We start from the raw sequence: 27,733 nt of genomic DNA, 5'->3' as shown, positions 1-27,733 counted from the left end.
AACATGCATTATTATATTGATCATTAAATCATATTCGCTGCACAAATAAAGAAGTACCCCCTTGCCAAAGTGTGCTAACCTTTGTCGTCTTTATATTTTATTTCAACTGGGATGAAATGGATTTTACCAAAGTCAGGATTTTCAACACTGCAAAAACAAGATGACAGACAATTTATTTGGTTATGCCGGAGATTTACCTGTAAGTTATTTTCTATGCGTGTTTGTGATATGGAATTGATTTTCTTTGGGTATAGATACTGCAAAATTAACAAATTTATCTCAAAACTTAGATATTCAATTAGGTGCTTTGGTCCTACATACGGCTTTTTGTGTAAGTTAAAGGATATTCTTGGCCATTGATTAATTAAGTCTTTTAAGATTTGGAGTGATTGGACGACTCCTTCCTTGCGCTCCTAACTTTAATAAGCAGGGGCCTAACGTTATTATGTTTGATGTATTACTCCTGACTGCAATGTAAGTGCCATAGTTTTGAAAAAGCGGGGATAATTAATGTTTGTAAATCGTGTTGTAGTAAGTCACCCCACCCCCCATATAGGTCTTCCACCGGGAGATGGCGCTGGACCCCTTTTAGACGCTGGAGGACGTTGGATCCCTTGGATCATCGTATTTGAAGCTGAACTCACACGGAATAGACAGGATCTAAGGACATCACTCCAGAAAACTACTGGTAGGTGATTTATTCCTTATATTCTTAGCTTCAGGTATCAACCTAGTGGTCAAGCTGGGGGCGCGACCGCTACAGTGGCGCTGCGAGCCTGACTGTGCCTGCTTTTGTGGGCATTTTAGGCCAAATTATTGAAATTAATTGGGGTATAATTGTCTCGCGGCGAGCTAACGGCCCCCTATTGCGCATCGGACGAGCAAATCCCTATGCCCCGCTGCGTGGGGGGAAATGGTCGCCGCTCGAGTACGAGAAATCAGTTTTAGATTGGGCTAATTACAGTTGATAAGGCTAAATTCAGAGCCTTGTCGTATTGCGTATATTCTATGAATATTGTCCCTTGTTTCATGTTTGCGATTGTCCTGAATTGAGAGGTTAAATCTTGATTTGGGACATATTTAGGCAATCGTCCCCTGTCTTTTTTGGTAAGGTTTTCGTCGCGGGGACTGATGGTAGTTCCGGTCCCGTGACGGAAATTTCCAGAAAAGGGGGGAGAACACACGTGTTGTTGTGTTGTGAGTTTGTTTTAGTTTTGTGCTTTAATATCCGTTTTTAGTTGTGGACTGTGTTTCACGTTGGTGTGATTGTGTGATTTGCTTGTGATTTTGGGTGTTTGGATGATTTTTGTGTCGTTTTGCGAGTGATTTGTGAGTGAACTATTTTTGTTGGGGTGAGAGGTGCGTAAGAGTGTGTGTGTTCCGGCTAGGTAAAAGCGCACGGCCCGATCCAAGATTTCACGGCGATCTATTGGCGGAGAGATATTATTGGTTCTCTCTGCCACCGACCGGTGCCATCTTGTTTTACATCGTCGGCTCAACGTTTGGGTCTAGTTTGAGATCCGAACTGACGTCAGGCCGGACCAATCCATCGCACGTATACGGGTAAACAACGGCGATTATTTGGGCGAGTAGGACGGGAAGCCAGACTGACCAACAAAGGTAGGGCATTATCCCAATCCTCTCTCGCCTGCCTATTTCGGATATTTTGAATTTTGTGTGGTGTTTTAGGGTGTTTTGTCCAAATTTTGGGGGAACGTTTTGTACTCGAAGCTGGGTAGAATTCACGGTAATTATCGAGATCTAACCAGTTAGACCGCCCGATCATTTCCGGGTTTGACGTTAGATCCAGTGCAACTGTGCACGACCATTGGTTGTGTATTGCATACCTAATAGGTTGGTTTTTGGTGCCAGTGTGTAGTGTTGTGTTGCGTGTGGACCCACCCACTCGTTGTAGCGGGGAGTCCGTTGCCAAATAAATAAAAGAAATAAAAAAAAATTTTGGAGAGAGTGTGGGGTGACTGTGTATGTGAATAAGTACATGTAATTTGTCTGTGGTGTGAGCGGGCACTAGTCACTAGCGTGATTGAGGACAGAACCAGCTTCGAGGATTAATAAAATAAATAGCCTAGGTAAATTAATAAAAGACAAGATAGGCTTAACGTTAGAGGTTAATATAAATATTTTTAGAGCTACAATTATTCTTTTTGGCAGTGCTTGTGCAAACTATTAGCAACAACCGGACTAAACTAATCTAATTAATAATAAAAGCTAGAATTTTATACCATAAATTGGGTTTGCATTTGGACCTAATTTTTTGGGATAGCTTTTTTGGATAACTTTAGCAGGTTTTTTGGTCGGGCTAATTACTGTGCCTAACCATTAACTGTTAAAGGTATATTTTTGGACTTATACCGGTTTTATAATTTTAGTTGCTAAAAATAAAAGAATTGTTATAAAATAAATTGGGTCTGCATTTGGACCTAATTTTTTGGGATAGCTTTTTTGGATAACTTTAGCAGGTTTTTGGTCGGGCTAATTATTGTGCCTAACCATTAACTGTGGAAAGGTATATTTTTGGACTTTTACCGGTTTTTATAATTCTAGTCGCTAAAAAATAAAAGAATTTATTGGGGCCACTTTGGGATAAATTTAAGTAGGTTCTTGGTCGGGCTTATTATTGTGCCTAACCATAAATTGATTGGGGTATACTTTTGGACTCTTTTTTTGTAATTTAGTTGCCAAAAGAAAATAAAAGAAAGAATTTAATAAGATAGATTGGGTTAGATTGAGACCTAGTTTTAGAATAGCTTTGGGATAATTTAAACGGGGGTTTGGTTGGGCTCAGTATTGGGCCTAACTGAACCTTGCTAGGATAACACCAATTAGGGTAAACACAACATGGACGGGGAAGAGAAAATCCCTATCAATGTGTGCTCCTTTGAGGAGTTCAGGTCGCTAGGGCTAAGTTCAGCCCTAGCTGGGATAATTCAGGGGATTCGAATGGATCAGGGGGAAATAACCCCTGAGCTATTTGAGAGCAGCCCAGCGCTATGCAGCAATAGGGAGCTAGCACGAAGAGTAGATTTTTGGGAGGGCACCCAAGGGGTAGAGGGCAGTATTTTTATTACCCCTAGGGGAAGCCTCACTGCGAGCACCCCGCATAGCGAGTCTGACCAAAATGGGGTGGCAGGTTCCGGGGGTGTTTACTCCTATGACCAACATCAGCCCCCTAGGTCAAGTCAAAGTAACCAGTCTAGTGGGTCCTGGGGCGCCAGCTCATCTCACTTCCGGGAGGAGCGGGGGCCCGAGCCCCCAAGCACCCGAGAGGCAAGTATGAGAGTTGGTGTAGAGCCGAGGGTCAGACCCAGGCACCTAATAGGCGAAGAGGCTAATGGGGCCTATGCGAATAGAGGCATGCAGGTAAGTGGTGATTCAAGCGAATGGTCCGGAGGTGATGACCTCCCCGCTAAGCATCCCTCCCAAGGGGGGAGGCAAGGGGCAGGTATAAAGACCAGGGTAGGAGACGGGAGGGGCTCCTCAGCCCCACCCCCTACCCCAGATTACAGCGCAAGGAATGTGCGGGCGGGTATGACACGCCCAGCCCAGTACAGTTCATCTTCGCCGCTTAGTAGCCCGGCTGCGTCACCTGCGAATTCTAGTGGTTCCTCAGGAAGGGGGACTGGTGGTGGATTACCATATTACACGCTGCCAAAGTCCCTCACTTTCAACGGCAAGGGTAACTGGAGGGCTTTCTTCAGAAAGTTCTCCGCCTTTGCTGATCACCATAATTGGACTGCAATGGAGCGCGTAAGCCAGCTATACTGGGGCCTGAAAGGGAAGGCTGAAGATTATTTGCTAATGGTCTTGGACCAAGAGCCAAATATGCCATATGCAGGTCTAGTGGCCCGGCTGCAGCACAGGTTCGGGGAGGAAGGGCTCTCTGAATCTGCTCAGCTGGAGTTTGTGGCAGCCAAGCAGGGACCCACTGAATCCCTGCCAGACTGGGCAGACCGGGTGCTCCAGCTAGCAGCGCGTGCTTTTCCAGGGGTCAATGGGTCCTACCCGAATAGACAGGCGGTCCTTCGCCTGTGCCAGGGCGCCCTCAACCGAGAGGCGGGGTGCCACGCGCTTACGCGGAATCCATCTACCGTGAATGAGGCGCTTAAGTATATTGAGTGGCACCAACACGTGCACCGCGCAATGTACGGGCGTCCCAAGGCAGTGTCTAAGGCTAATGAAGGGGAGGTCCGTAAGGTGGAACTACCCCAAGGGAACAATGCAGCCCTTGAGCAAAGGTTGGTGAACCTAGAACGCAAGACCGATGAACGCTTGGGCTACATCGAGCGGGATCTGCAGCGTCTGGGTGGTTTGGAACGGGACCTCAAGAAGGTCCTGGAGGCTATCCAGACTAGGCCCCAACCAGCGCGTGAACGCGGGAGGTCACCCGGTCGGGACCGGTGCTATGAGTGCGGCGGGATTGGCCACTACAGGAACAATTGTCCTTCGGTCCAGGAAAACAGGGCCAAGGTACAAGTTTCCTTTGTAGGGGACCAGGAGGAGGAAAACTCCAGCGGGTCGGAGGAGCTGGCCAGCCCCCGGCCCCCACCGCCAGAGGCCAAATAGAGGGTTCCAAGCTAGCAAGCAGCTCAGAGGGGCCATCTGTAGGCTCATCTGAAGGAATAACAGAGGGCATGTCAGAGCGCCTGATAGTCCCAGGGAATAATGTAACCGGAATAGCTACTTATGTAGAGGCTGCGGCGAGGGATCCAGTTCCCTCGAACACCCGAATATCAGACCTGGGTGAAGCCATTCTGGAATCAGTTCCAGATGCTCTCCCTGGGCTTGGGTGTGCAAGCGAGATTGAAGAGGTAGTGGTGTGTAGGTTGGAGTCGCGCTCTACTCTCAAGGTCTCAGTTGTTATAGGGGGGCAGCCAGTAAGCGCAGTTGTAGATACCGCAGCCGAGGTGTCCATCATCTCGGATAGGCTCCTGCAGTCACTGGACCCCCAGCCCCCTAAACTGAGAGAAGTGATCCTACATGCAGCGGGACGGGATATGAAGATGAGAGGGACAATTGTCGGTCCCCTTTCAATAGAGCTTGGGAACCAGACGTTCTCGGAGGAAGTATATGTAGCCCCTATAGCTGATCATATGCTCCTGGGATTAGATTTCCTCAGCAAGCGCAAGGCTGCGATTCACCTCCTAGATCCGCATATGCAGTTGGGAGGTCAGAGGATTCCACTTTGGTATAGTGATGACCCTGGGCGGCAGATTGCCCGGATTCATTTGCACAAGCGGGTAATTGTTCCTCCGAATGCAGTCAAGCGGATCACCGGCATTATAGACCAACGTTTAGGGGATTTCATGTTTAACCCTTAGGATGGCTTACTGCTCCTAGTTCCCGGTTCGGTTTACAGGGCTGGGAAAACAGAACCCATCTGATAGGCACCTTAAGGTAACCTGCTCTGAGGTGCTGGGGGAAACTGAAAAAAAAAAAAATTGAAGGGAAGGGAGATGGGATCGCTCCCTGTTGAAAAATGGGTTCACCTGGATCGCGGTTCCTCTACCGAATTACAGGCAAGCAGCCGTACTATTGGGGCTAATGGTTCAGCTTGTAGATGGAGCCAGTCCAGTACAAGTCGGTCAGGGTGAGGCCAGTGGGCGTTACCGATGGGCAGCTGCCCATCGACCCGTTACGGGTGGAACAGGAGAAGGATCCTACCCTGGGTTCACTAGCGAGGTGGGAGAGCTTGTCACCTCAGCCCGGCAGATAAGGTTTCTCACCCTCATGGAGCAAGCTAGGATTAACCATCTGGCACTCTATGGGGTGTAGTGAGGAAAAAGGGACTGGAGGAGATCTGTCCTCCATTTGTCACGAAGGGATTTCGATTCCCTTTGCATTCTTGGGTTAGCTTAGCGCGTTTAGGACCCTATATGTTTTTCTGTACGGGAGGGACCAGCCGAGTCGCCTCCTCTTTGTGTCTGTTGTGTTCGTTGTTTTCGTCTATCTTTTTTGTATATTTAGGCCATGTAGGAAATGCTTCATGGTCCGCTTTGGAGGGGAGTGTTTTAAATGGCCCTTTTCGCATAATGGCAGCGCTGACGCCCCCTTCCTGCACCTGGGGGACCTAGGTTGGGTACTGGTGCTCCAGTCTCTCAACCGAACGGGAATGCTATGTGTTGCACAGCCCGGGTAAGATGGTGCCTCGACAGGGGAGGGCCAGCGGCAGCCCACTGCTATGGGAAAGTGGAGCTTTCTGGGAAGGGGGGGACCTCCTGGGATATGGGTTTTTGTATGGGTTTTATATTTTTATATATATATACCATTGTTCTATATGTTTTGTATGGGTTTTTTAAAGAACCTCAAAACTCTAGGTTTTTAGGTGTTATTACGGGTTTTTACCGTTTTCATGTTACGGGTTTTTAAAGTTTAAAGTGTTGAACAAGTTTTTAGCACAGTTGTGCCAAGTGTTTTGGATAGTTTTGGAGTTTTTATTTATAAAAGAACGGAATATGTTTATGGCTGATTACGGGTAGCAAATTATAATTAATTTTGGGAATGCAGACTTGGGACAGAACAATGCTGCATAAGTACTTTTTGCCAAATTTTAAGGAGCATTGTGTACATAAAAGACCAAAGGGAATTTTTAAATGGGCTTGTATTTACTCATGCCCAGCCGGGAGATAAGGTCTCCTGGTTGGGGTACCTAGGGAGTGGAGAATTTTTTCCTCCCTCTGCCTGGTGTCTGGTTTGGATAGCGTCCATTTGGGTTGGAAACTCGAGGGACCGAGTTTTATAGAACGGGGGGGACTGTTGTAGTAAGTCACCCCACCCCCCATATAGGTCTTCCACCGGGAGATGGCGCTGGACCCCTTTTAGACGCTGGAGGACGTTGGATCCCTTGGATCATCGTATTTGAAGCTGAACTCACACGGAATAGACAGGATCTAAGGACATCACTCCAGAAAACTACTGGTAGGTGATTTATTCCTTATATTCTTAGCTTCAGGTATCAACCTAGTGGTCAAGCTGGGGGCGCGACCGCGACAATCGGATAAAAAATCAGCATGATTGATCAGATCACTCCTAAAACTAAGTCCTAGACCTAGTACCGTACCAATGAGGTCCAAACATTACATGTATGGACCTCATACTCATAGGCGACATCAGTAGTATTTTTGGTTAGAAATATCTGAGAACAGGATATTTCTATATTATATCACAAGTAGGGCCTACAAGCTATATTCCTTTCTCTTATTTGAATTATAATTTTATAGTGTAATAAAAAACTGTAAATGCATCGTTAGCAACAACAAAAAAATGAAAGAAATGAAGGGGAACTTACATTTTCACGGCATTTTCCTGATTTTCTGGGCAGTTGCTCTTCACTTCTGACTCGCGATCGAAGCTGATATGAAGATCACGTGATTCGCGTTCTCGTCAGCTGATCGGTTGGTTATTCTTTTCGTCAGACGTTGATAATGCTAGCATTAATCGCTAATTTAGGTGAAAGAGATTGAAGTTAAACAGCGCCAGGTCGGAATCATAATTATTTTGGAAGAGTGTATTTATACACTCGATCTCATACCTGACGTAGACGGCGCTATTCAACAAATGCACAATCTTCAATATAAAAAATAAAACAGAAAGAACGCCTTGAACACAGGCCAAAATGCCTAACGATTTCTCCGCGGCATTAACAACTATCGTAAAGGGCGCTCCATTTATTAATAAAGATGGACGTATAGCTGTCTATGGCGACAAAATTTGCCGCAAATATTTACGAAGAATTGTGAGAAATGGTCTGAAAATGCAACAAAATAACCGGTGAGTACCGATTAAACATTATCAATTTATTTAATAGAACATATTTGAAGACTACAGTTTAACAATTTCTAGATAATATTGCTTAGTTCTAAGCTAGGGCGGCCCAAATGCGTGTGAGTGGAGTCCCAGTTTATTAACACGGGTAAGTATTGGGGTGTCGCCTAGAGTGGATCAGATCGATAATCGGATCGGCAGTTAAGCTTCTAAAATCGAAATCGAATCAGCGATGTTTAAAAATAAAGGAATACATCAAAATTTTCGCAGTCGCGCGCATCTTCCTGACAAAGTCACCAAAACTAATGCATTGGAATGGAAGTTGCCAACATGTGCGATCGTTTGGAACATGTTTTAATTAAGCCTAGGGACGTTTTGAGGTGTTACAAATATAGCTTCTTGTCGAGGCCCTGGCGGCTGCTTCCCGAGCGAAGCGAGGGCTTTCCTAATTCGCGAAGCGAATTAGGCCTGGCGCGAGCCAGGGCCTCTTGACATCTGAACTGAATTATATATTCATGAGGAACGTCTTCCTAATGAATATACATGAGACATGATATTACCGGTCACCGAGTAAACCAATGAAATGTCAGAGCTGTTTCGTCTATCTTGGGTTCGGAATACTATGTAGTAGTCCACTATTCTGCAGGGGATTCATTTAATTGCGGGACACTAAAGGGGATATAATCATATAACCAGCAAAATGCTACAAGTAGTGGTACTACTACTACTACTATACTACTACTGGCCGTAACAGACCCATCACCGCCCCGAAACTTCCCGGGAGATACTGCTCAGCCGCTGGTCAGACTCGAGTCAACTCCCAGCAACTCCACCCCAGCTTCCCTCACTGCACTGCACAGCGGAGATCGATAATCGACGCCCCGGATCGACCGGTGGAATCGCATGAAATATTACATTTTTTCCATATCCTGTGGGTAGATTTACAAAGACATCTCGTCCTTTCAGTGCAGAGTTAATTTCATCGACTTGCAAATCCTTAAATCGGTCAATATTCAGTGTTTTAGAGGCATATTCAGTGCTCTTTGATATTTCGTCGTCACTCTTCGCCAAGAATCCAAGGGTCGCCATTCAAGATGAGCTCATGAATATTTAATATGACGTCATAGCAGCTCGCGCTCTCATTGGATGATTTTCACCGACCAGTTTTTGGTCGGTGAATTGGTAAAAACAATAAAAAACAAAAGAAAGTCGGTGAAATTCGGTACAGATGTCAAGAGGCCCTGTCTCGCGGCGCTCTGTTTCGCTCTCTCCCGTGCTTTGCCATGTTCGCTCGGAAAGCAGCCGACAGGGCCTCGACAAGAGGCTATTACAAATACTGCTTTAACATGTTTAAAATAGACCAAGTGATTTTTATTAGAAAGATAGATAACTGAATGATGCATCTTCCGAGCAAAGTCGCAAAGGAAAATGAAATGAAAATAATTCTCATAGTCATAGATCACAGGTTAATGAACGATCGGCAGAACATCTATTTTTATAGGTGCTAGCGATTTAGAATTATTTATTGGAATGATCTCTTGATCTTGTACTACGCATCATCTTAAAGTCGCAAGTGCAATTAAAACGTAGTAGAAGTCGCAAGCACGCACGATGATTCGGAACATGTTATTAAAATGTTTTGAGGAGCTAGCGTTTTCAAATCAATTTATTACTATCTTGAGAAATGAACTTTTGATATCCAAGAAGAAATAAAAAAAGGAATCTCCCGACGAAGTTGCAAAGACAAATAAATTGAGGTTGAAGAGAAGATGTTTATCATTATAAAGGAGGTAAGAGAGTAAAGAATGATTTCCGTCAGTAATACAAACTTTAAAAGTTCACGGCGGCGTCCGCTATCACCACGAGCTTGAAGAGAAGATGTCTATCATCATAAACGATGTAAGAGAGTAGCGCAGTGATCTCCGTCAGTAATGCGACCTTTAAAAGTTCATGGCAGCGTCCGCTATCACCACGAAATTGAAGAGAAGATATCTATCCTCGTAAACATGGTCAGAGATAATACCACGTCTTTCTCCCTGATTAATGCGACCTCTAAATAGCTAGCACCTCAAAAAAATATTGTGATCACGCAATGTAACTAGATCTACGCTGAATTTTTATATCCGATTTTTTTCCTTCAAGGGGCATGATCGAAGATCGGAAGGTGATCGCCGATTGTGGTAAAATTTGATAAAATCGGGAGCCGATTTTAAAATCGGTTACAGCCTTAGGATGGGTAAAAAATGGGGGTGCGTGCAACAAAAACAACATCACCACCAGGCATCATCATGAGCCCAAAAAAAATAATTTTAAGAACCAAAGTTATTTAAGAGCCAAGTTGTAAGATGAATAGCTGTAATGGAAACTGACAGTGTCAAAAAATCAAGCATTTGTCCCAAAGAAAAAGAAAAATAAGCCTAACATTGCCAACCTTATTTCACCACACAGGGAGTAGTAACAGAGAACAAGGTTATAATTACATCATAACCTTGTTCATAGAATGAGTGCATCATGAACATCCTCCTCTTTATCATAACCAGTATTGACATCGTCACCATTATTTCCATCATTATCACCACTATTGTCTCCCTCATCATCATCAAAGTGATTACCATAAACATCCCTCCTGTTGTTCATCAGCAGCATCATGTTAAAAAAAGTGTTTGTGCTGGAACATTGGAAAACAACTAGGGTCGGTCAGTCATTTATTTATTTGATTTATTCATTCATTCATTCATTTATTTATTTGTTTGTTTGTTTATTTATTTTCATTGTTTTTATTTTATTCATTTATTTATTTATTCATTTTATTTTTTTTTATTCACGTGTATGCTTGATATAAAAGTTCCTACTTCTATTTAGGATCTGTTTGGCATGAATGTTCTTTGAACAATATGGACAATGATCTCCTCCATAACTAGCAAAGTAGGGTTTGTTGACACACTTAGCATCCACTATAAAGTGGGAGGTTCTATTCAGGCCATTAATGTTGTGCAAACAAGATTTTTTTTATTTGTTTGTTTTATTCCTCGTCACCGTTTGTCTTATTAATGTTTTGTTAAACAGCCACTTGATGAGGGACCAGATGAGGAGGATTTAGGAGAGTTCTATGACAATGTCAATGATGACACCTTCGGAACTGGAGCTGATGGTTAGTGTATTATGATTATTATTATATATTCAATTAAAATATGTACTGTAATGATGTAGAGTCCAGAGTCAATTATCTTGCTGCCTCGGAACCGACAACCATCCATATATATAGAGCTCTCTAGAATCAATGGTTACACTATGGATACAATTATTTTTATTATTATTTCTTTTTTTAGGTTAGCGACCCAATTGTTAAACAAATAAATCACTGTTGGTAAAGGGGATTGGGATTAAGGCGAGTTTGAATAAACCAATCCTAAGCCAAATTCTTATGGGCTGTTGCAAGAGAATATTTTCAGTCAATTGCAACTTTCCCTCGGGAATGTACAATTGATTGATCAATTTTAGCTAATGCAAATCAATTTTAACATCTTGTTTCAAAAGGTAGACCAGCAATTGAGTTTAATTGCAAGACTGACAATTTATTTTGGGACCTGAAATTAGCTTGCAGGTTTCTTTCAATGCTCCATAAATGTAAAATATCTATTTCTTCTGGGTTGTGGATGATTCTAGATAGTTTATTACACATGTATGCCATTTTGTATGTAACATCAGAAAGTAACTACATTTACATGTATTTGCGGGGAATCTCTTAGTATGTATAGGGGTATTACAGATTTGTAGTGGTGAATATGCATTTTTTTTTTTAACGGAATTCATTGTCATTCAATTTTAATTTTGTAGCGGGAGATTGGGCCGATGCTCATGAGCGTATGGTAGATGAGTTCCAGTTTGGTGGAGATCAACCAGCCGGAGCCCATGGAGGACAGCATGGTAATATGGTACCTTTCTTTGAGGTAAGAACAAAATGGTTTGCAGTGTGCAAGTCATACATCATATTTTGACCTGGGGCCTGTGGGGGTCAGGATGATGATATCATACCCTTCTTTGAGCTAAGAAGAGAATGGTTATGGTTTGCAAGTAAAGATCGTCCTTTGTGTCGAGATCAAACAGTGCACTCCTGATTATGACCTGGGCCCAGTCTTACAAAAAGTTACGATTGATCCGATCAACCTTGTCCTAATTCTTCCCACAGGAAATTTGCACAATGTCTGTGTACACAGAGAGAGGCACACCCAATTGTCAAGACAAAGATAAATGTTTGGGTTTACATCATATCTAGAAAACATTAGATATTGGCGTTACTGCCTTTCTATAGTTGTGGTTGATCATATAAATCGCAAGTCTTTGTAAGACGGAGGCCTGGGGACCATGATGTCGGTGCCTGGGGAGATAGCATGATGACAAGTTGGTTTGCAATAAGCAGGCAAAAAATTATCCTTTGTGTTTGAGATTAAAACGGTATGCCTTAATACTGGTCCCAGCTTGGACACGTGGGAGAGAGCATGATAAGATGGTGCCTTCCTTTGAGGTAATAACAAAATTATTTGCGAGATATGGGCATAAAAATTATCCAGTGTGGAGTGCATTGAAAAGATTGAGAGGAGGATGGCAGATGGATGTGCAGGGTATCATGTGAAAGAAAGAAAAACCAAGACCTCCTCCAGTCCATGGGCCTGGTAAGGACAGGACAGGTGAGACAGTATGGTCATGTGGTTAGGAGAGAAGAGACCCACTGGCTCCTGGGAATGCTAAGTTTCAGTTGTTCGGAGGAATCAAGACATAGGGGGGGACTATCAAAGAAGATAGAAAAGTGTCAAACATCACCTACAGCATTGGCCCACATGACAGGACATGTTAAAGAGAGCCATCAAGGAAATAAACCGTCCAACCCCACAAAACGCTGATGAGTTGCAGTCCCAAAATCCTTTTTCTTGAGACCATTATTGGGTGAATTTTAATTCTTATGGAATATCCAGTCAGGGACCCTGTCAAAGTTTGCAGTTTGCTGGCAAAAATATATTTGTGTTTATGTGTTTAGACTATGGTAACCTAAAATTGTAGTTATGATTACTACATGTGTGATGAAATCTTGATTTTGCTTTACTAATGAGCTAGTTACCATGGTAGTTATAATACAAAAGTTACCTTAGATGTTTATTATTAAATGGGCCTGTGGCAGAGCTTGCTATTTAATTGCTTTGCTTGTATGCCCACCTTAACTGCCTAATACTTACAATATTTCTAAGCTGATAAAAAAGGGGCTAACTGCAAGAGCTGCCTTTGTGTATTTTTCTAGTTTTTCTGTAAATTGTTTGCGATAGACTGTGTGCAATGTAAGAACCCAAGACTTGAAATGAGAATCTTGATTGATTGTGTTTGTTGACAGGAGGATGACCTTGAGAAGAGTATCACCAATCTAGTTCTTGAAGAGGAAGAATCTCACTACGATCCAGCCAGCAGGACCTCTTCCCAGTCCAAGCCCATCTCCATCAAGGTAATTTCCTTCACAAGATATTGCTAAGATTATTTCAAAGTTTTAAACTCTAATGGTTGGCTTGCAATTTAGCCACGTGTAGACACATTAAAAAGTGAACACTCTTTATGTGAATAGTAGATTAAAATTAAAAGATTGCTTTGGTGTATGCTGTGTCCACCTGTCGAGAGCCCCCACTCATTGTTATGAGTCGTGTGGACACGATAATCAACAAATTGAAAGTCATCGCGACATATTCCTTCTCCTAGTACTAACTGGGGTCCTTGCAACACTTAAAGATCTGTGATTTGTAAGGGATTGAGACTTGTTCCAGAGACAAATCTTACTCAGATTATGTGCCAACGATCATATAGCTTCTATAACTATGGTGGCAATATTTTCAAAGGAGATTAAAGGAAAATAAATGCATCTTCATTGGGTTTATGCAATGAGCCAGGTGCATTCAATGCATACATTATCTTGTACTCTCCTTGGTTCTTTTAGGGTGGTCAGGAATCCAGCATCAGTCAACTGTTCGGGCCAAAGTCCCCGCCTTCGCTCTTCGACCCTACCGACTTCATGTCCCCGACCCGTAACATCTGGGGCTCCCCGGAGGTGCACCAGACGGTGGAGATGCCAACGAAGCCAGGGGTAGCTGCCACAGAGGAACGGCTGAAGGCTATGCTTCATATCGGCCAGGCCCCTCCCGGAAGGCCCGCCGACGATGGATGGGAGGTAAGAAACAAACCTCAAACTATCAGAGATATGTATGAAAAGCTTGGTTTCAAATGTGCATTATGTGCTGCATCAACTTTGGATGATAAAAGATGCATTTTAAGTTCTCATTGATGTCAGAACTGTAAACTATGGACTGGTGATGGGAGAACATTTAATAGGAACTAGTTTCCTTTTTGCTATCCCTGCCCTTCGGTCGATGGGTCTTTCAATTTTCTTGTATAAATTTTTTTTCCTGTATTCCTTCTGCCAGAAATAATATTTATGAATAAATGTGATAAATAAATAAACTGAACGATTACTTCACAGTACTGCACTTCCCTTATTATAAATCTAGCTAATTAGGTGATGCGCCACCCAGGGCAGCAGGGTCATGATATCTTGATGGGCAGGGGGGGGGGGGGCAATACACCCTAAAGGTGATATAATATTTTTTTCCAGCTGAATTTAGAGTCATTATACAATGTAGTATGGCCCAGACCTTTCTTTTATATATTCTTCTCCCTTGTTCTTTCTTTACACCCTCATTTTCCCCTTTGTATTCTGCTTATCTCTCACCACTTGCAAAAAAACAAAGGGCCCCTGCCCCCCCTTAGGGTGCCTCTCTTATGTACCAAATAAAACTGGAAACGTAGGCAACTTTTAAGTTCTACAGATGAATTTGCCTAAGATTATTAATAACTTTTCAACTTTTCACCCTATGTGAAATTTGACTTAGAAGTCGTCAATGACACGTGTTTTGCATATTGATTTTACAAATTGCTTAGCCCAAGGGGGTGTTTTACAAAGATTTAGGTGTGACTTAGAGTCGCACTTAAATTCCCAGTTGCGTACGGTATAGAATACATCACCTCATTGGTCAGAAGATGGGCATGGGACGTGCACTTCCGCATGTCCATCAATCAGATTACGCGTTACATATCATATGCGCGTCGGCATTTAAAGGGGAATCCAACCCAAATAAAAACTTGTTTTTGTAAGGAAAAGAAAAATCAGACAAGTTGAAAGGTGAAAGTTTGAACAATATTGGACAAACAACAAGAAAGTTATGAATTTTTAAAAGTTGTAAATATTGGTAATCACTATACCCATGGAGACTTCAAATTGGCCGCATATGGGATGTCATATTGATGTATTAAAGGCAAGGACTACTCTTCCATGTACTCCAATACATATTATGGCTAAAATGTCATTTTTCCCAAAAGTTTAATTTCAAATTATATTTTTCTTTCATGAGGACATAAAACAATATACTACCTGGGTTATATTTAGATTACTGCCCCAGGGAATGGGTACGTAGGAGAAAACCACAAATCCCTGATAATAAAGTATATGGCCTATGGGAAAGTTGTCCTTGCCCCTTGTCATAATTTACTTACCCAGTTGCCAATTTGAAATCTACATAGTATTAGTGATCTCAATTTTAAAGCAGCTATAACTTTCTTACTGCTTGTCCGATTTCTTTCAAACTTTCACCATTCTGTTTAATTTATTTTTCTCCTTCCCAACACAACATTTTATGGCCAAGGCTGGATTCCCCTTTATCAAGTGCGATGCAAAGTCATACTTTAATCTTTGTGAAACACCCCCCCTGGTCAATTACTTGCCTTGTAGTAGATTGACTTATGTATGTCTCCATTCTCTCTGAAAAACTACAGGACCCTGCTATCGTCCGTGCAGTCAGCGACTCCCAGCCTGTGAAAAAGAAAGTCATGTCCCTCGCCGAGCTTGAACAGGAGCTCATGACGGGGCGCAAACCGACCCCAAGCAAAGCTCTTCCCGCCCGCTCCGTCTCGCCGGAGATCGGTTCTCCACCCATTGCCATTCCGCTGCCAATCGGCACACCACCCAGGGGATCCATGATGCACCATGCACGATCGTCCCACCCCCCTATGGAGCAACAGAAACATTCTCCATTTCCTCAACACATTCAGGCCCCTCTGCAAGCAACTCCCTCACCAATACAACAAAAGGTACATGTACATCCTTTGGTTTTGATTAATTAGTATTAATTCGATATGAACAGTTTATTTCAATAGGTCATTAGCTGTAATAGTAGACTGGAATATTACATTTTGACATGAATCGTGGTACACTTTTAAATAAAGAATACTTTTATATTATATTTTCTTTTATCAGTAGGCCGTCTCGTGATCTTTGGTGCCAAATCACGAACAGAATGGAACCTACATGTGTTCATCTAACTGAATATACTGGAATAATTTTCATTTGATATATTGCGTATCTGGCAAGTACTCCTATAAAATAGTGGTATTCTTATTTTGGGGAAAATAAAAATTGTTATCCACGGGTTCCTATTTCCGAAAATGTTTTCTCTTGTAGTGACTAGGAAATGTAAGAATGTCCCCATTTCTGGATTTTTGTTTACTTGTTCCTATTTTTTCGCTGTCAGAGTTGGCAGGTATGATAATGAAATGTCCATAAATTATATTTGTTTGTTTCATGCACACATAGACTCCTGGTGTGGGGCAGTCTCCCGTCGTTCCCATCCACCCGCAGCACCTTCAGCAGCTCACCCGCCAGATCCACCAGTACATCGGAGGGAGGGTATCCCCTACTCAGATCAGCCAACTCATCATACGCCTGCATGCAACCGGTGGGCGCATCTCCCCAAACAGCATCCGCACGGCCGTCTTCACCTCCATCCCTCCCCCCTCCGTCGACGTCCCGCGGCCGAAGGCCACCAACGTCGCAGGGTCGCCAGGCTTCCCGGGAACCCAGAGATTGCCATTCAATGCGGGGTCCCCGCAGATGCCGTATTCCTCGTCTCCGCGGGGGATGATGATGGGGTCAAGTCCTGGAGCTAACACCCCTCCCATGCACATGGGTGGCGGTAGAGGGGGGCGGTTCCCAAGAGCGATGCATGGCCTTACACCCATGAACCCAAGGTGAACTTTATGGCCGGTATTCTGAAGTCAGGTTTAACTTAGACTATGGTCTAAAAAATTATGAGAAGCCAAATGTTTAAAAATATTGTTTACAGTAAATGCTTTTCATGTTTACTGTGCTCTTTACTAATTCTTTATTGGTGAAGACACTTGTCAAACCTATCCTTCCCAGGCAGGTAGTAACCTATTAGGAGTCAAATGAGCTGATACACTGAACCTCTACTGTTAGAGATTTATGTAACAACTTGCTTTCCATAGTTAAACCACAACTTAAAACCAGAGTTTAAATTAAACCCAACTTCTGAATACGGGTCCATATCATTGTTTCTCAATACATTTTTCAAGTCAATGGACGAATACCGGTAGGCGGAAAATGGAGTTAATTTTGGGGTGTGTCAAGAAAGTTATTTACAATGGACTGAATATCAATCTTAAATTGAAACATTATACCGTGAATATGTCGTCAAAGACAGGTATATATGATATATATATATATATATATATATATATATATATACGTTGTTTCTCAATACATTTTTCAAGTCAATGGACGAATACCGGTAGGTGGAATGGAGTAAATTTTGGGGTGTGTTAAGAAAGTTATTTACAATGGACTGTGAATATCAATCTTAAATTGAAACATATATGTCGTCAAAGACAGGCATATATGATATATATATACGTTGTTTCTCAATACATTTTTCAAGTCAATGGACGAATACCGGTAGGCGGAATGGAGTTAATTTTGGGGTGTGTTAAAAAAGTTATTTACAATGGACTGTGAATATCAATCTTAAATTGAAAAATTATATATGTCGTCAAAGACAGGTATATATGATGAACATGTAAAAATTATTTGTACTTAAAAAGGCAGTAGCTTTAGAATGTTTCACAGATAAATCTCATTGAATAAACTATATTAATTTTGGTGCTGTTTCATGCTAAAAGTATCATTGTTTTATCTATCTGCTTCATATCATTTGTAGGATTCCGCCTGTACACTCTAGACCCGACCAAGGCGGCATGAACAGACGCTACCCATACAGTCCACAACAGAGAGGTCCTCATCAGAACATAGGGTAAGCAAGACAAAAATCTCTAGACCGCAGGGAAATTAAATAGAAATGTACTTCCATAAACATCAACCTTCCCTCCCTGAGCTAAATGAGGGTAGTTGCAGTAAACGCTGATTTCAGAAGAAAAGCTTTAAAAGCAAGGTTAACTGTCGCTATTTCATCCTAGATCTAGATCTGGTACAGTTAAAAATACTGAACTTTGTGAAATCATGAAATATAAGCTAATAAAGAATAACCCTGAAGATCGCCAACACAGATGAGCACGTGTGGAACAGTGTATTATTATTGTTTGGAAAAAAGCCCGACATTTTGCTCGAATCCCATGCTTAATTTGTTTAATTTCTCAGTAATTACACAATATGTTCCATAATTCCGTGGCATAGCTTTTTATATATACACTTGGGTGGTCGTTTTATTGGATTCTGTACAAACTCATTTTGAAATTGTTACCACGACTGGCATTTATCTTTTAAGATGCCAGTTGTAACATTCTCAAAATGTTTTCGGATGTTAGTTTGTATGAAAACCCTGCGCCGAATGATGCTAGTATAAAATGTGTAAATGGATAGAAAATGAAAAAAACAAGCTTGGTGTTTCAGTCAGGTGTTGGGTCTTTTTCCAAGCAATAGAAATACCTCACCCCACATGTGTTTATTTGTGTTGGCCGATCTTCTGTGTGATCATATTTGAATGTAGATTTCATGATTTCACATACTTTGGTTTAATATGAACTACATGTACATTAGCTACCTGTTTCTGAGAGAATACATTATCGAATACTTGTGCAAACCTATAAATCTATGTCAACCACACTTCCTTCTTACATTTCTTCGTTCTGCAGCTGCTCCTTCCTATGTCATTCCAAAATCCAGAAAACAGGCCGGCTTCAACTCCTTTGAATCTCTTGCCCCCCGTCTTTGGAACAAACTCCCTCCATCTCTTCGAAACCTTCTCTTGACCTCTTCAAAAAACATCTCAAAACACACTGATATAACCATAAACCTTAACTTGTCTTATGCGTATTATTTATTGTTATTAATATGAATGTACCAGATCTAGATGTATGATTATGTGGTGACAATTACCCTAGCTTTTAAAGTCTGTATTATGAAATATTTGTTTGCTGCAACTGCAACTTCTCAGTTTAGCTTTGTTTTTTAAAGACTTTTTCAGAGCAGGTATACATGGATGTATGAAATTCTCTTGTTGACAAAAAGTTCCCTTTTACATTTTCCTGTAGGAAATATGGTGACGGACCACGTGCCCAGCGGCAGATCCGTTTCCAGCGCGGCGGGGGCGGGGATAACCAGTACCATCGTCGTGGAAACCGAGGGGATTATGATGAGTATTCCTGTTTGATGTCGCAGAAGGAGAAAGAATGGGTGATCAAGATTCAGATGCTTCAACTGACATCAAACAACCCTGCTGTGGATGACTTCTACTACCAGGTGGGTTATTATTATAAAAAAAATAAAATTGTGAGTTATACATTTTCAATATGATTATTAACTCTTTGCTCACCACGGACAGAATCACTTCTTTCTTAGATTTCTTAGATGCTAAATCCGATTCCCAATCAATTGGATTCCCATTTAAGTTGAAAAGCAATCTTTGTAACTTGAAATTCTCGTTCACAATTATTTCATATTCTTCTCAGACGGTCTGTCAAATCTTTTGTAAAATACATCTTCTCATAGCTTTTCAAATCTTATCTCACATTACCACTATTACCTTGAGTATACTGTAATACTTTGAATTTATATTGTAATATCGTTATTGTAATATCTTGATTCTTTTGTTTAATAAATTGCATATTTGTTCTTTTCATTGATTTGTTTAAATTGTAAAACATCTGTCTATTCAGCAATAAGCTGCGATCACATGTTTTTAATAACTCTTGAATCATATGAATGGAAAATTCTGTTGCTTACACAATTCGATTAGGGTTGTGAACAATTTTTAAACAATTGTTACCTACCACCCCAGAACCAGCAATAAGTCGCCAGGTAAGGTTCTCTGTAAATAGCTAAAATAGTAAATTGGTCTTCAATAACCAAAACTTATAAAAATAGCTTATCTGAAAGAGCAATTCTTCTTCTTCATACCGTGAAAATTTGAAGTCATGAAGTTGAATAAAAGAAAAGATACAAGAGTTTCTTGGACACTACTTTTGCGGACTGCTTGGAAGTTTCACTGAGATTACACAGTATGTACATCTCATGCTTGGGTGAACCCCAGACTTCAAACCCTGTTTTCTCCAATAAGCTCTTGCTTAATTTCCTCTGCATTCAAACAAGTACTTGAAATGGTTATTGTTGGTCAATTGTAACATATTATATATCATTTTAAAGGAAGTGAATTTTCAAGCTCAAGAAAAAAACTCAATATTCATTTTGGTCGACTTATTATTGGTTTTGGGGTGGCAGGTCACAATTATTCCTTTTTCGTTGCGTTGATTAGAATTATATGGCCAGAAAAGCGGCAAAGGAGAAGGACCGAGAGGAGAGTGGAAAGAACAATGTACAAGGAAATGATGGCAAGAAGGAGAAGAAACTTGTATTGCGCCCTCTAGAGAGCAAAGCCTATCAGCCAGGTTAGTATTGCTTGGTGATTTGTTTGAAATCTTCATTTTCATAAAGTTGCCTTATTTACACCCACAATCAACCTTTGCATTATTCAAATTGGAATCGTCAATACATTTTTTTTAATTCAACAGGAATTTTGAAACATTTCTACTAAAATCTTAAAGATCTCTCTTTACTTGATACCATAATTGTACAACAGCAATTCTTTTTCTTATTTTTGTTAATTACAAAGTGAAAATTGTCACATTCCGTCTAAAATACTGTAACAAAGGGGCATTTTGTTCACATTTTTGTGTTAAAGTAATTTTGATGGTTATGAATTTTATTTCTTGTGTTTATTTTATGCCTTATTTGTCTCTTTCTCACAGCCCAATTTGAAGGTGCCCTTGGAAAGTTGACCTCAGCGAGTGTGAACAATCCCCGTCAGATCATTGATATTCACATTGACAACACACCAGATGAGGAAGAGGTACTGTATGACAGGGTTCCCAGCCCATCAGGGAAATCAGGGAAAATTATTTTACTTTTTTCCAGTCAGGGAAAAATCAGAGAATTTGATTAAAAAATACCTCAAATCGGGAAAATGTCTCAAATGAGGGAAAAAATCAGGGAATTGTGATCAGCCCAAAAGTCGAAAGCATGGTAGTCAGTCAGACTCTGTTATATTTTGTTGCATACCAAAACAACATACACTTAATGACTGGTTATGGTGGTACTCATTAGTTTTACATTATTGCTTTTATACTGAAAATACATGTAATTCACTGCAACAACTTTGAAAACAAGCAAAACTGGGAATGGGTTTAGATAATTATCAGGTAGTTTTTAAACTTCATCAGGGAAAAATCAGGGAATTTTGTTTTCTTGAAAAGCTGGGAACCCTGTATGATTGTGTAGTTATGTTCTCCTTCTCCTCCTCCGTCTTCTTTCCCCTCCTCCCCCTTTCCGTCCTGGGACAGTTTGCCTCTGGAATACAAGAAACACTTTTCTTTGTGCTATTTACAGCAAGTATAAATCAGCAACCTTGTATGGTACCAGCTGAAGTCGTCAACTATTCCAATCTGGTTCAGGTTCCTAACCCATAATGCCACGTTCTGAGCAGTGTAGTGTTTTAAAAATAGGCCCAATAGCATGATGATGCTCTAATTTACTACTCAATATATGAACTTTCATACCGCAGTAATTATGTTACCAAGTAGGAAACAAGTTCTTAACGTGGAGAAGGTTTACGGTTCGCCATGTGTAATATGAAGAAGGGAAGGAAATACAGATTGAAATGGAAAGACGAGATAGGATGAAAAGAGGAAATTAGAAGTATTCTTTTCTTGAAAGTGAGTGAAGTCCTGAAAAGGACTGTAAACCAGATGAGATGAGCTGAATATGGCTTGAGTAGCGATGGTTTGAGTAGTAGCAGGATGAAGTAAAGAGAGGTTAATCGATCTTTCGGGCAGGTTGACTGTCCGTCTTCAGGAGTGAAGGATGCTAAACGAGCGCGGGGTACTTCTGGCTAAAATGTGGATGTCTGAGGAATCGGTTGCCGGTCGGGTCGGCGGCGGGTGGTCAGTGGTGGCGCTGTGACTTCGAGTTGTGTGGGCGTGAGTACGGACGTCGGAGGATGTAAAGCCATATTCAGCTCATCTCATCTTGTTTACAGTCCTTTTTAGGACTTCACTCACTTTCAAGAAAAGAATACTTCTAATTTCCTCTTTTCATCCTATCTCGTCTTTCCATTTCAATCTTTCTGCCTGTATTTCCTTCCCTTCTTCGTATTACACATGGTGAACCGTAAGCCTTCTCCACGTTATAAACTCCACCATGCAAACCTACAAAGATCAACAAGTTCTTCTAGTTTCTCTTACAAATAAAGATTTATTTGCAGAAACTTCTTTTTTTCTCTGTGTCATTGATAGTCATTAAAAAAATTTAAGATAAGTTATTTATCACACACATTCTATTTGACAAATGTATTCTCTATATTATTAATAGTTATATCAAAATGTATACTATAAAGCTTGCTATTAATCACACGCAGATGCCACACACAGTTTTGTTTAGCTCGCTTCCTCAGTTTATCAATCACCTAAAAAATTAGTCCGCATAACTCATATACTGTACTCCTTATATTATTATAATACTTTCATTATAGGGAGGAAAGGCAAAGGACCATAGTCGTCGACGTCGGACACTCCTCGCTATCGAGCGCCTGTTCAGCCTCGTCCTCGAGTTAGAGGATCTGGATTTGCTTGTCAGAGGCTTACCTGAATCAGATCGCGGACCCCTCTTGGAGAAAAGGAAAGGACCTCTGATGAAACTGTGTGCTATGCTGAAAGGAGAAAAGGGTGATGGACTTAGTGAAAGGTAAGGTAGCTTTCATGTAGAGGGGGTTCTTGTTTGGAAACTTGCCTGACCAAAACAGGAAAATACCAACAAAATTTCCAATTACAAATAGAACTGGGTACTGTTTTGGAATTTTTGTTGGTAATTTCCTGTTTTGGTCTGACAAATTTCCAATCAAGAACCCTCTATACATTGTTTTATAATGCATTTTTTTCAAATGAGAGAGAGAGGGGAACAAGGAGAGTAGGTAAGAGAGAGAGAGAGGGAGAGTGGAGAAAAAGAATAAAATAGAGAGGAGGAAAAGAAAGAGGGAAGGTGAAAAGAAAGAACAGGAGAGAACAGGATCCTGTTTCGTAAATAATAACAAATGCACAATTTCTATAAAACGTTCACTATCAGCCAATCAAATCAACTGATTTCAGTAGCTTTAAACTGTTATTGCAAAATTTGTTATCAAAAGAAGGTTTATGACACAGGCCCCAAAGGAACATTAGAATGACGCTGATGGATCAAATGTTAGAAAAATAATGCCAGCCATCTTTTTTTTTATGTGTACAGGACGCCCAGTTCTCTGTTCCATCAGGTCCTTGGTATCCGTAAGGGACGTAAGCTGGTGAGCCGGATCTTCCCACTCCTTGGAAAGGAGGAAGTGTTTCCTATGGTTGAGACTCTCTTTGCCGACCTCACCTATGTCTTCAAACAGGAGGCTAAGGACCTGAAGAGGGATGCAATCGAAAGTCAGAGGGGGAGGTTAGATGAGGTGAGTTAACCTAAGACACTGAAAAGCTCATGAGGGAATAGGGAGGGATTAGCATGGGGTGGGTAGGGGTTGAGACTTTTCCCCTGGTGGAGACTCTCTTTGCTGATCTCTCCTAAATCTTCAAACAGGAGGCTAAGGACCTCAGGATGGATAAAATAGAAATTCAAAATTGGAAGGTTACATTAGGAGAGTTTACCCAAGACACCGAAAAGCTCATAAGGGAATAGGAAGGGATTAGCATGGGGTGGGCAGGGGTTGAGACTTCCCCCCGGTGGAGACTCTCTTTGCTGATCTCTCCTATATCTTCAAACAGGAGGCTAAGGACCTCAAGATAGATAAAATAGAAATTTAAAAGGGGAAGGTTGCATAAGGAGAGTTTACCCAAGACACCGAAAAGCTCATGAGGGAATAGGAAGGGATTAGCATGGGGTGGGTAGGGGTTGAGACTTTCCCCCTGGTGGAGTTTCTCTTTGCTGATCTCTCCTATGTCTTCAAACAGGAGGCTAAGGACCTCAGGATGGATACAATAGAAATTCAAAAGGGGAAGGTTAGATAAGGAGAGTTTACCCAAGACACTGAAAAGCTCATGAGGGAATAGGAAGGGATTAGCATGGGGTGGGTAGGGGTTGAGACTTTCCCCCGGTGGAGACTCTCTTTGCTGATCTCTCCTAAATCTTCAAACAGGAGGCTAAGGACCTCAGGATGGATAAAATAGAAATTCAAAAGGGGAAGGCTACATAAGGAGAGTTTACCTAAGACACTGAAAAGCTCATGAGGGAATAGGAAGGGATTAGCATGGGGTGGGTAGGGGTTGAGAATTTCCCCTGGTGGAGACTCTTTTTGCTGATCTCTCCTATGTCTTCAAACAGGAGGCTAAGGACCTCAAGATGGATACAATAGAAAGTCAAAAGGGGAAGGTTACATAAGGAGAGTTTACCCAAGACACTGAAAAGCTCATGAGGGAATAGGAAGGGATTAGCATGGGGTGGGAAGGGGTTGAGACTTCCCCCCGGTGGAGACTCTCTTTGCCGACCTCACCTATGTCTTCAAACAGGAGGCTAAGGACCTGAAGAGGGATGCAATCGAAAGTCAGAGGGGGAGGTTAGATGAGGTGAGTTAACCTAAGACACTGAAAAGCTCATGAGGGAATAGGGGGGATTAGCATGGGGTAGGCAGGGGTTGAGACTTTCCCCTGTCGGAGGCTCTCTTTGCTGATCTCTCCTAAATCTTCTAACAGGAGGCTAAGGACCTGAAGAGGGATGCAATCGAAAGTCAGAGGGGGAGGTTAGATGAGGTGAGTTAACCTAAGACACTGAAAAGCTCATGAGGGAATAGGGGGGATTAGCATGGGGTGGGCAGGGGTTGAGACTTTCCCCTGTCGGAGGCTCTCTTTGCTGATCTCTCCTATGTCTTCAAACAGGAGGCTAAGGACCTCAAGATGGATAAAATAGAAATTCAAAAGGGGAAGGTTAGATAAGGAGAGTTCATCCATGACACTGACAAGTGGTAAAGAAAGAGTGCAGAAGGGATTAGGAAGGGGTTGATACTTTCTTCTTGTAAAGACCCTCTTAGCTGATCTCACCGATATCCCCAAGCAAGAGGCTAAGGACCTCTAAAGAGATATAGCCAGAATATAGCCAGAAGAGGTAGATGGTGAGTTCACCCAAAACACTGAAAAGGTCACAAGGGGTAAGGAATGGGCGAAGAAGGGATTAGGAAGGGGTGCACATGGTACTGAGCCTTTCCTCTGCTAGAGACCCTTGTGGCTGATCTCTCCTATATCTTCAAAAAAGAGGCAAAGGACCTCAAGAGTTCCATATTCAAATTGGTTTTCTTAACTCCTTGTGATTTTTTTTCTTCAGACGTTACCCCAGCTGTTTCCGCCGCTATCTCAGGTAATCCAGGAGAGTAGTCTCATTGACCTGACCTCGCTAGTTGGTGACCTCCAATCCCAGATCCCGACAACCCCCACTGCCACACAACCCAAGGGGTCAGCAGTCATCGCTGGTGCTATTCAAAACAAGGTTAGATATAAGTTTCATTATCTGTTGCATTAAAGATAAATGGAAGTAGTTGCAGGAAATGGTGGGTTTGCGAGAAAGTCTGTAAAACAGATTAATTATAACGTTATCATGGATCTAGGTCTGGTTAATTTTTACTATGAACAGACACATTGCGAATATTTTTTTTTTGTGCAAACTCTGCACTGCCGGCATTGAGAGAAGATGGATTATTACAATTGCATACTTAAAATGTACAATTGCACCAAAATTTGTCCATGAAATGATATTTACCCTAATACTCGTGGGGCCTGTTGCATAAAACCTTTTACCTGAGAAAAAACTCTGGTAAAAACTGAAAACTGAGGTTAGTCTGATTTTTGCCATTGACTTTAACACAGGGCAAAAACTCTGGTAAAAACAACATCTGAGTTTTCTCAGGTAAAAAGATTTATGCAACAGGCCCCTGGGGTAATTCGAACCTTGTCATTATCAGGGGGGGGGGTATTATGCCCCCCTTAATATCTCGTCCTTGCATCCCTCGATTGCGATGAAAATTTACATGATAGTAGAGAATGACGTAATCTACGTGGTTGCATCTGTATGAATTTCACATAATTCACATTTTTTTATATGAATTAATTAAACATATTCATAGAATACTTTTTGCTTAAATAAAGCTTCCTGAATGCCAATTTTGGTGTAAATATTCTTTATAGCATTCCCAACAAGTATAAATTAAAATAATTCTGGTACCAAAATTAATTTCTTATGTATTATATTTTTCAAAACATTGATTCGGAATCTGAGCCTTAAATTAACTTTCCAAAAAAGATTTTAATACCGCTTTGCGCATATATGAAATTATGACTTTTATGTCAAAATTATGACTTTTAAGCTTCTGGATTCCTACTTATTACTTTTAAAGTTTGGCAGCTCTGCTATCGCATATATTTGTGAGATGTGGTCAATGTTTTACTTTTCTCTCCTTTTTATGTTTTCTTCCTCAGCTTGGTGTATCTATTGTTATGTGTATGTTGAACCGTGCTGAGGAGGTTTATACGTCTACTACGGAAGAATCGCCACCTTTTCACACGCAATGGTAAGTCCCTTTATAGTGATAATAAAATTAATAATAATTGGCATTTTTATAGCGCTTTATCAATCAACAACTGCTCAAAGCGCTTTACAATTATTACCTGGTCACTGGATTCATAGCATTTCAAGCAGCCTGTTAGGCACACACTTGCTAAACCAACCACAATGACGGTTGTTTCCTACCGGTACCCAATCAGCACCTGGGTGAGAGTGGCAAAGTGTGGATTGAAGCCTTGCCAAAGGACGCTAGGCCATGGTTGGATTCGAACAAATGACCCGCTGATTACAAGGCGAGAGTCAGAACCGCTACACCACGGCAGAACTGCTGCACCATAAACCAAATTTGTGACCTGGGGCCTGTAACACAAAGCACAGCGATGATCGTAGAACATTTTTCTGTGATTGATTGCATTGACTACAATGTACAATCAATCGTTAAAATCAGGCATACGATCAATCGCTTACCTTTGTGTTACGGGACCCAGGTTTTGCAAAACCCACAAAAAGTCGCCAGAAATGAATTTTCTGGTAAATATCCCTACTGAAAGAGGAGATTCTCATCTTTAAAATGATATCCTTCACTACACAGAGAAGAATATTTACTTCCAGTGAATGCTACTTTTGAGAAAGGGGGGATTAAAGTTGACAGGTCTGCTAAAGCCCACTTACACTCAAACTTTTATGCAAAGGTGAAATAAAAAAGAAAATAAGAACTCATTGGAATATTCCATGAGTTCTTAATTGGTTTTGTTTTCTATATTCCTAGAGGGGTCATTAAATTAGCCTTCCAAAGTGGCCACACATCCTGTTCAAGATATAACAGAGATGAAATAAACTTGTTTCATTATTGGAGTTCAAAATAAGTGGATGACCTTGGTTTGCAGGAAGAAGAACAAAATTGCAACATAATATTAGAAAAGACAAAATATGGTTTTATTAAAATTATCAAAACAGCCATTTGGGTTTGTTGGTATGCATTTT

General features: G+C 41.3%; 1 protein-coding gene across 3 annotated transcripts; it reads left to right on the top strand.

Moving 5' to 3' along the window:
* Positions 1-77: 77 nt before the first annotated feature.
* LOC129283374 (protein PAT1 homolog 1-like) lies at positions 78-27,444 on the top strand. 3 transcript variants are annotated; one of them, XM_064113653.1, is made up of 16 exons: positions 87-199; positions 557-688; positions 10,849-10,933; positions 11,620-11,732; positions 13,166-13,273; positions 13,757-13,987; positions 15,646-15,960; positions 16,463-16,896; positions 17,883-17,975; positions 19,213-19,420; positions 20,433-20,565; positions 20,926-21,026; positions 22,704-22,915; positions 23,453-23,654; positions 25,517-25,678; positions 26,665-27,437. In XM_064113653.1, the coding sequence occupies exons 4-16, from the start codon at positions 11,649-11,651 to the stop codon at positions 26,758-26,760; spliced, it is 2,379 nt and encodes a 792-aa protein (XP_063969723.1). In that variant the 5' UTR covers positions 87-199; positions 557-688; positions 10,849-10,933; positions 11,620-11,648; the 3' UTR covers positions 26,761-27,437. The 3 variants fall into 3 exon arrangements, with proteins under 3 accessions (XP_063969721.1, XP_063969723.1, XP_063969722.1); XM_064113651.1 differs by lacking the exon at positions 557-688 and having other exon boundaries at positions 78-199; positions 26,665-27,444; XM_064113652.1 differs by lacking the exons at positions 87-199; positions 557-688 and adding an exon at positions 6,805-6,936.
* Positions 27,445-27,733: the final 289 nt, after the last annotated feature.

The sequence above is a fragment of the Lytechinus pictus genome, chromosome 19 (genome assembly GCF_037042905.1).
Source record: "Lytechinus pictus isolate F3 Inbred chromosome 19, Lp3.0, whole genome shotgun sequence".
In the NCBI taxonomy this organism is placed as follows: Eukaryota; Metazoa; Echinodermata; class Echinoidea; order Temnopleuroida; family Toxopneustidae; genus Lytechinus; species Lytechinus pictus.
The sequence above is the reverse complement of the archived record's forward strand: the minus strand, read 5'-3'. Positions and strand labels throughout refer to the sequence as shown.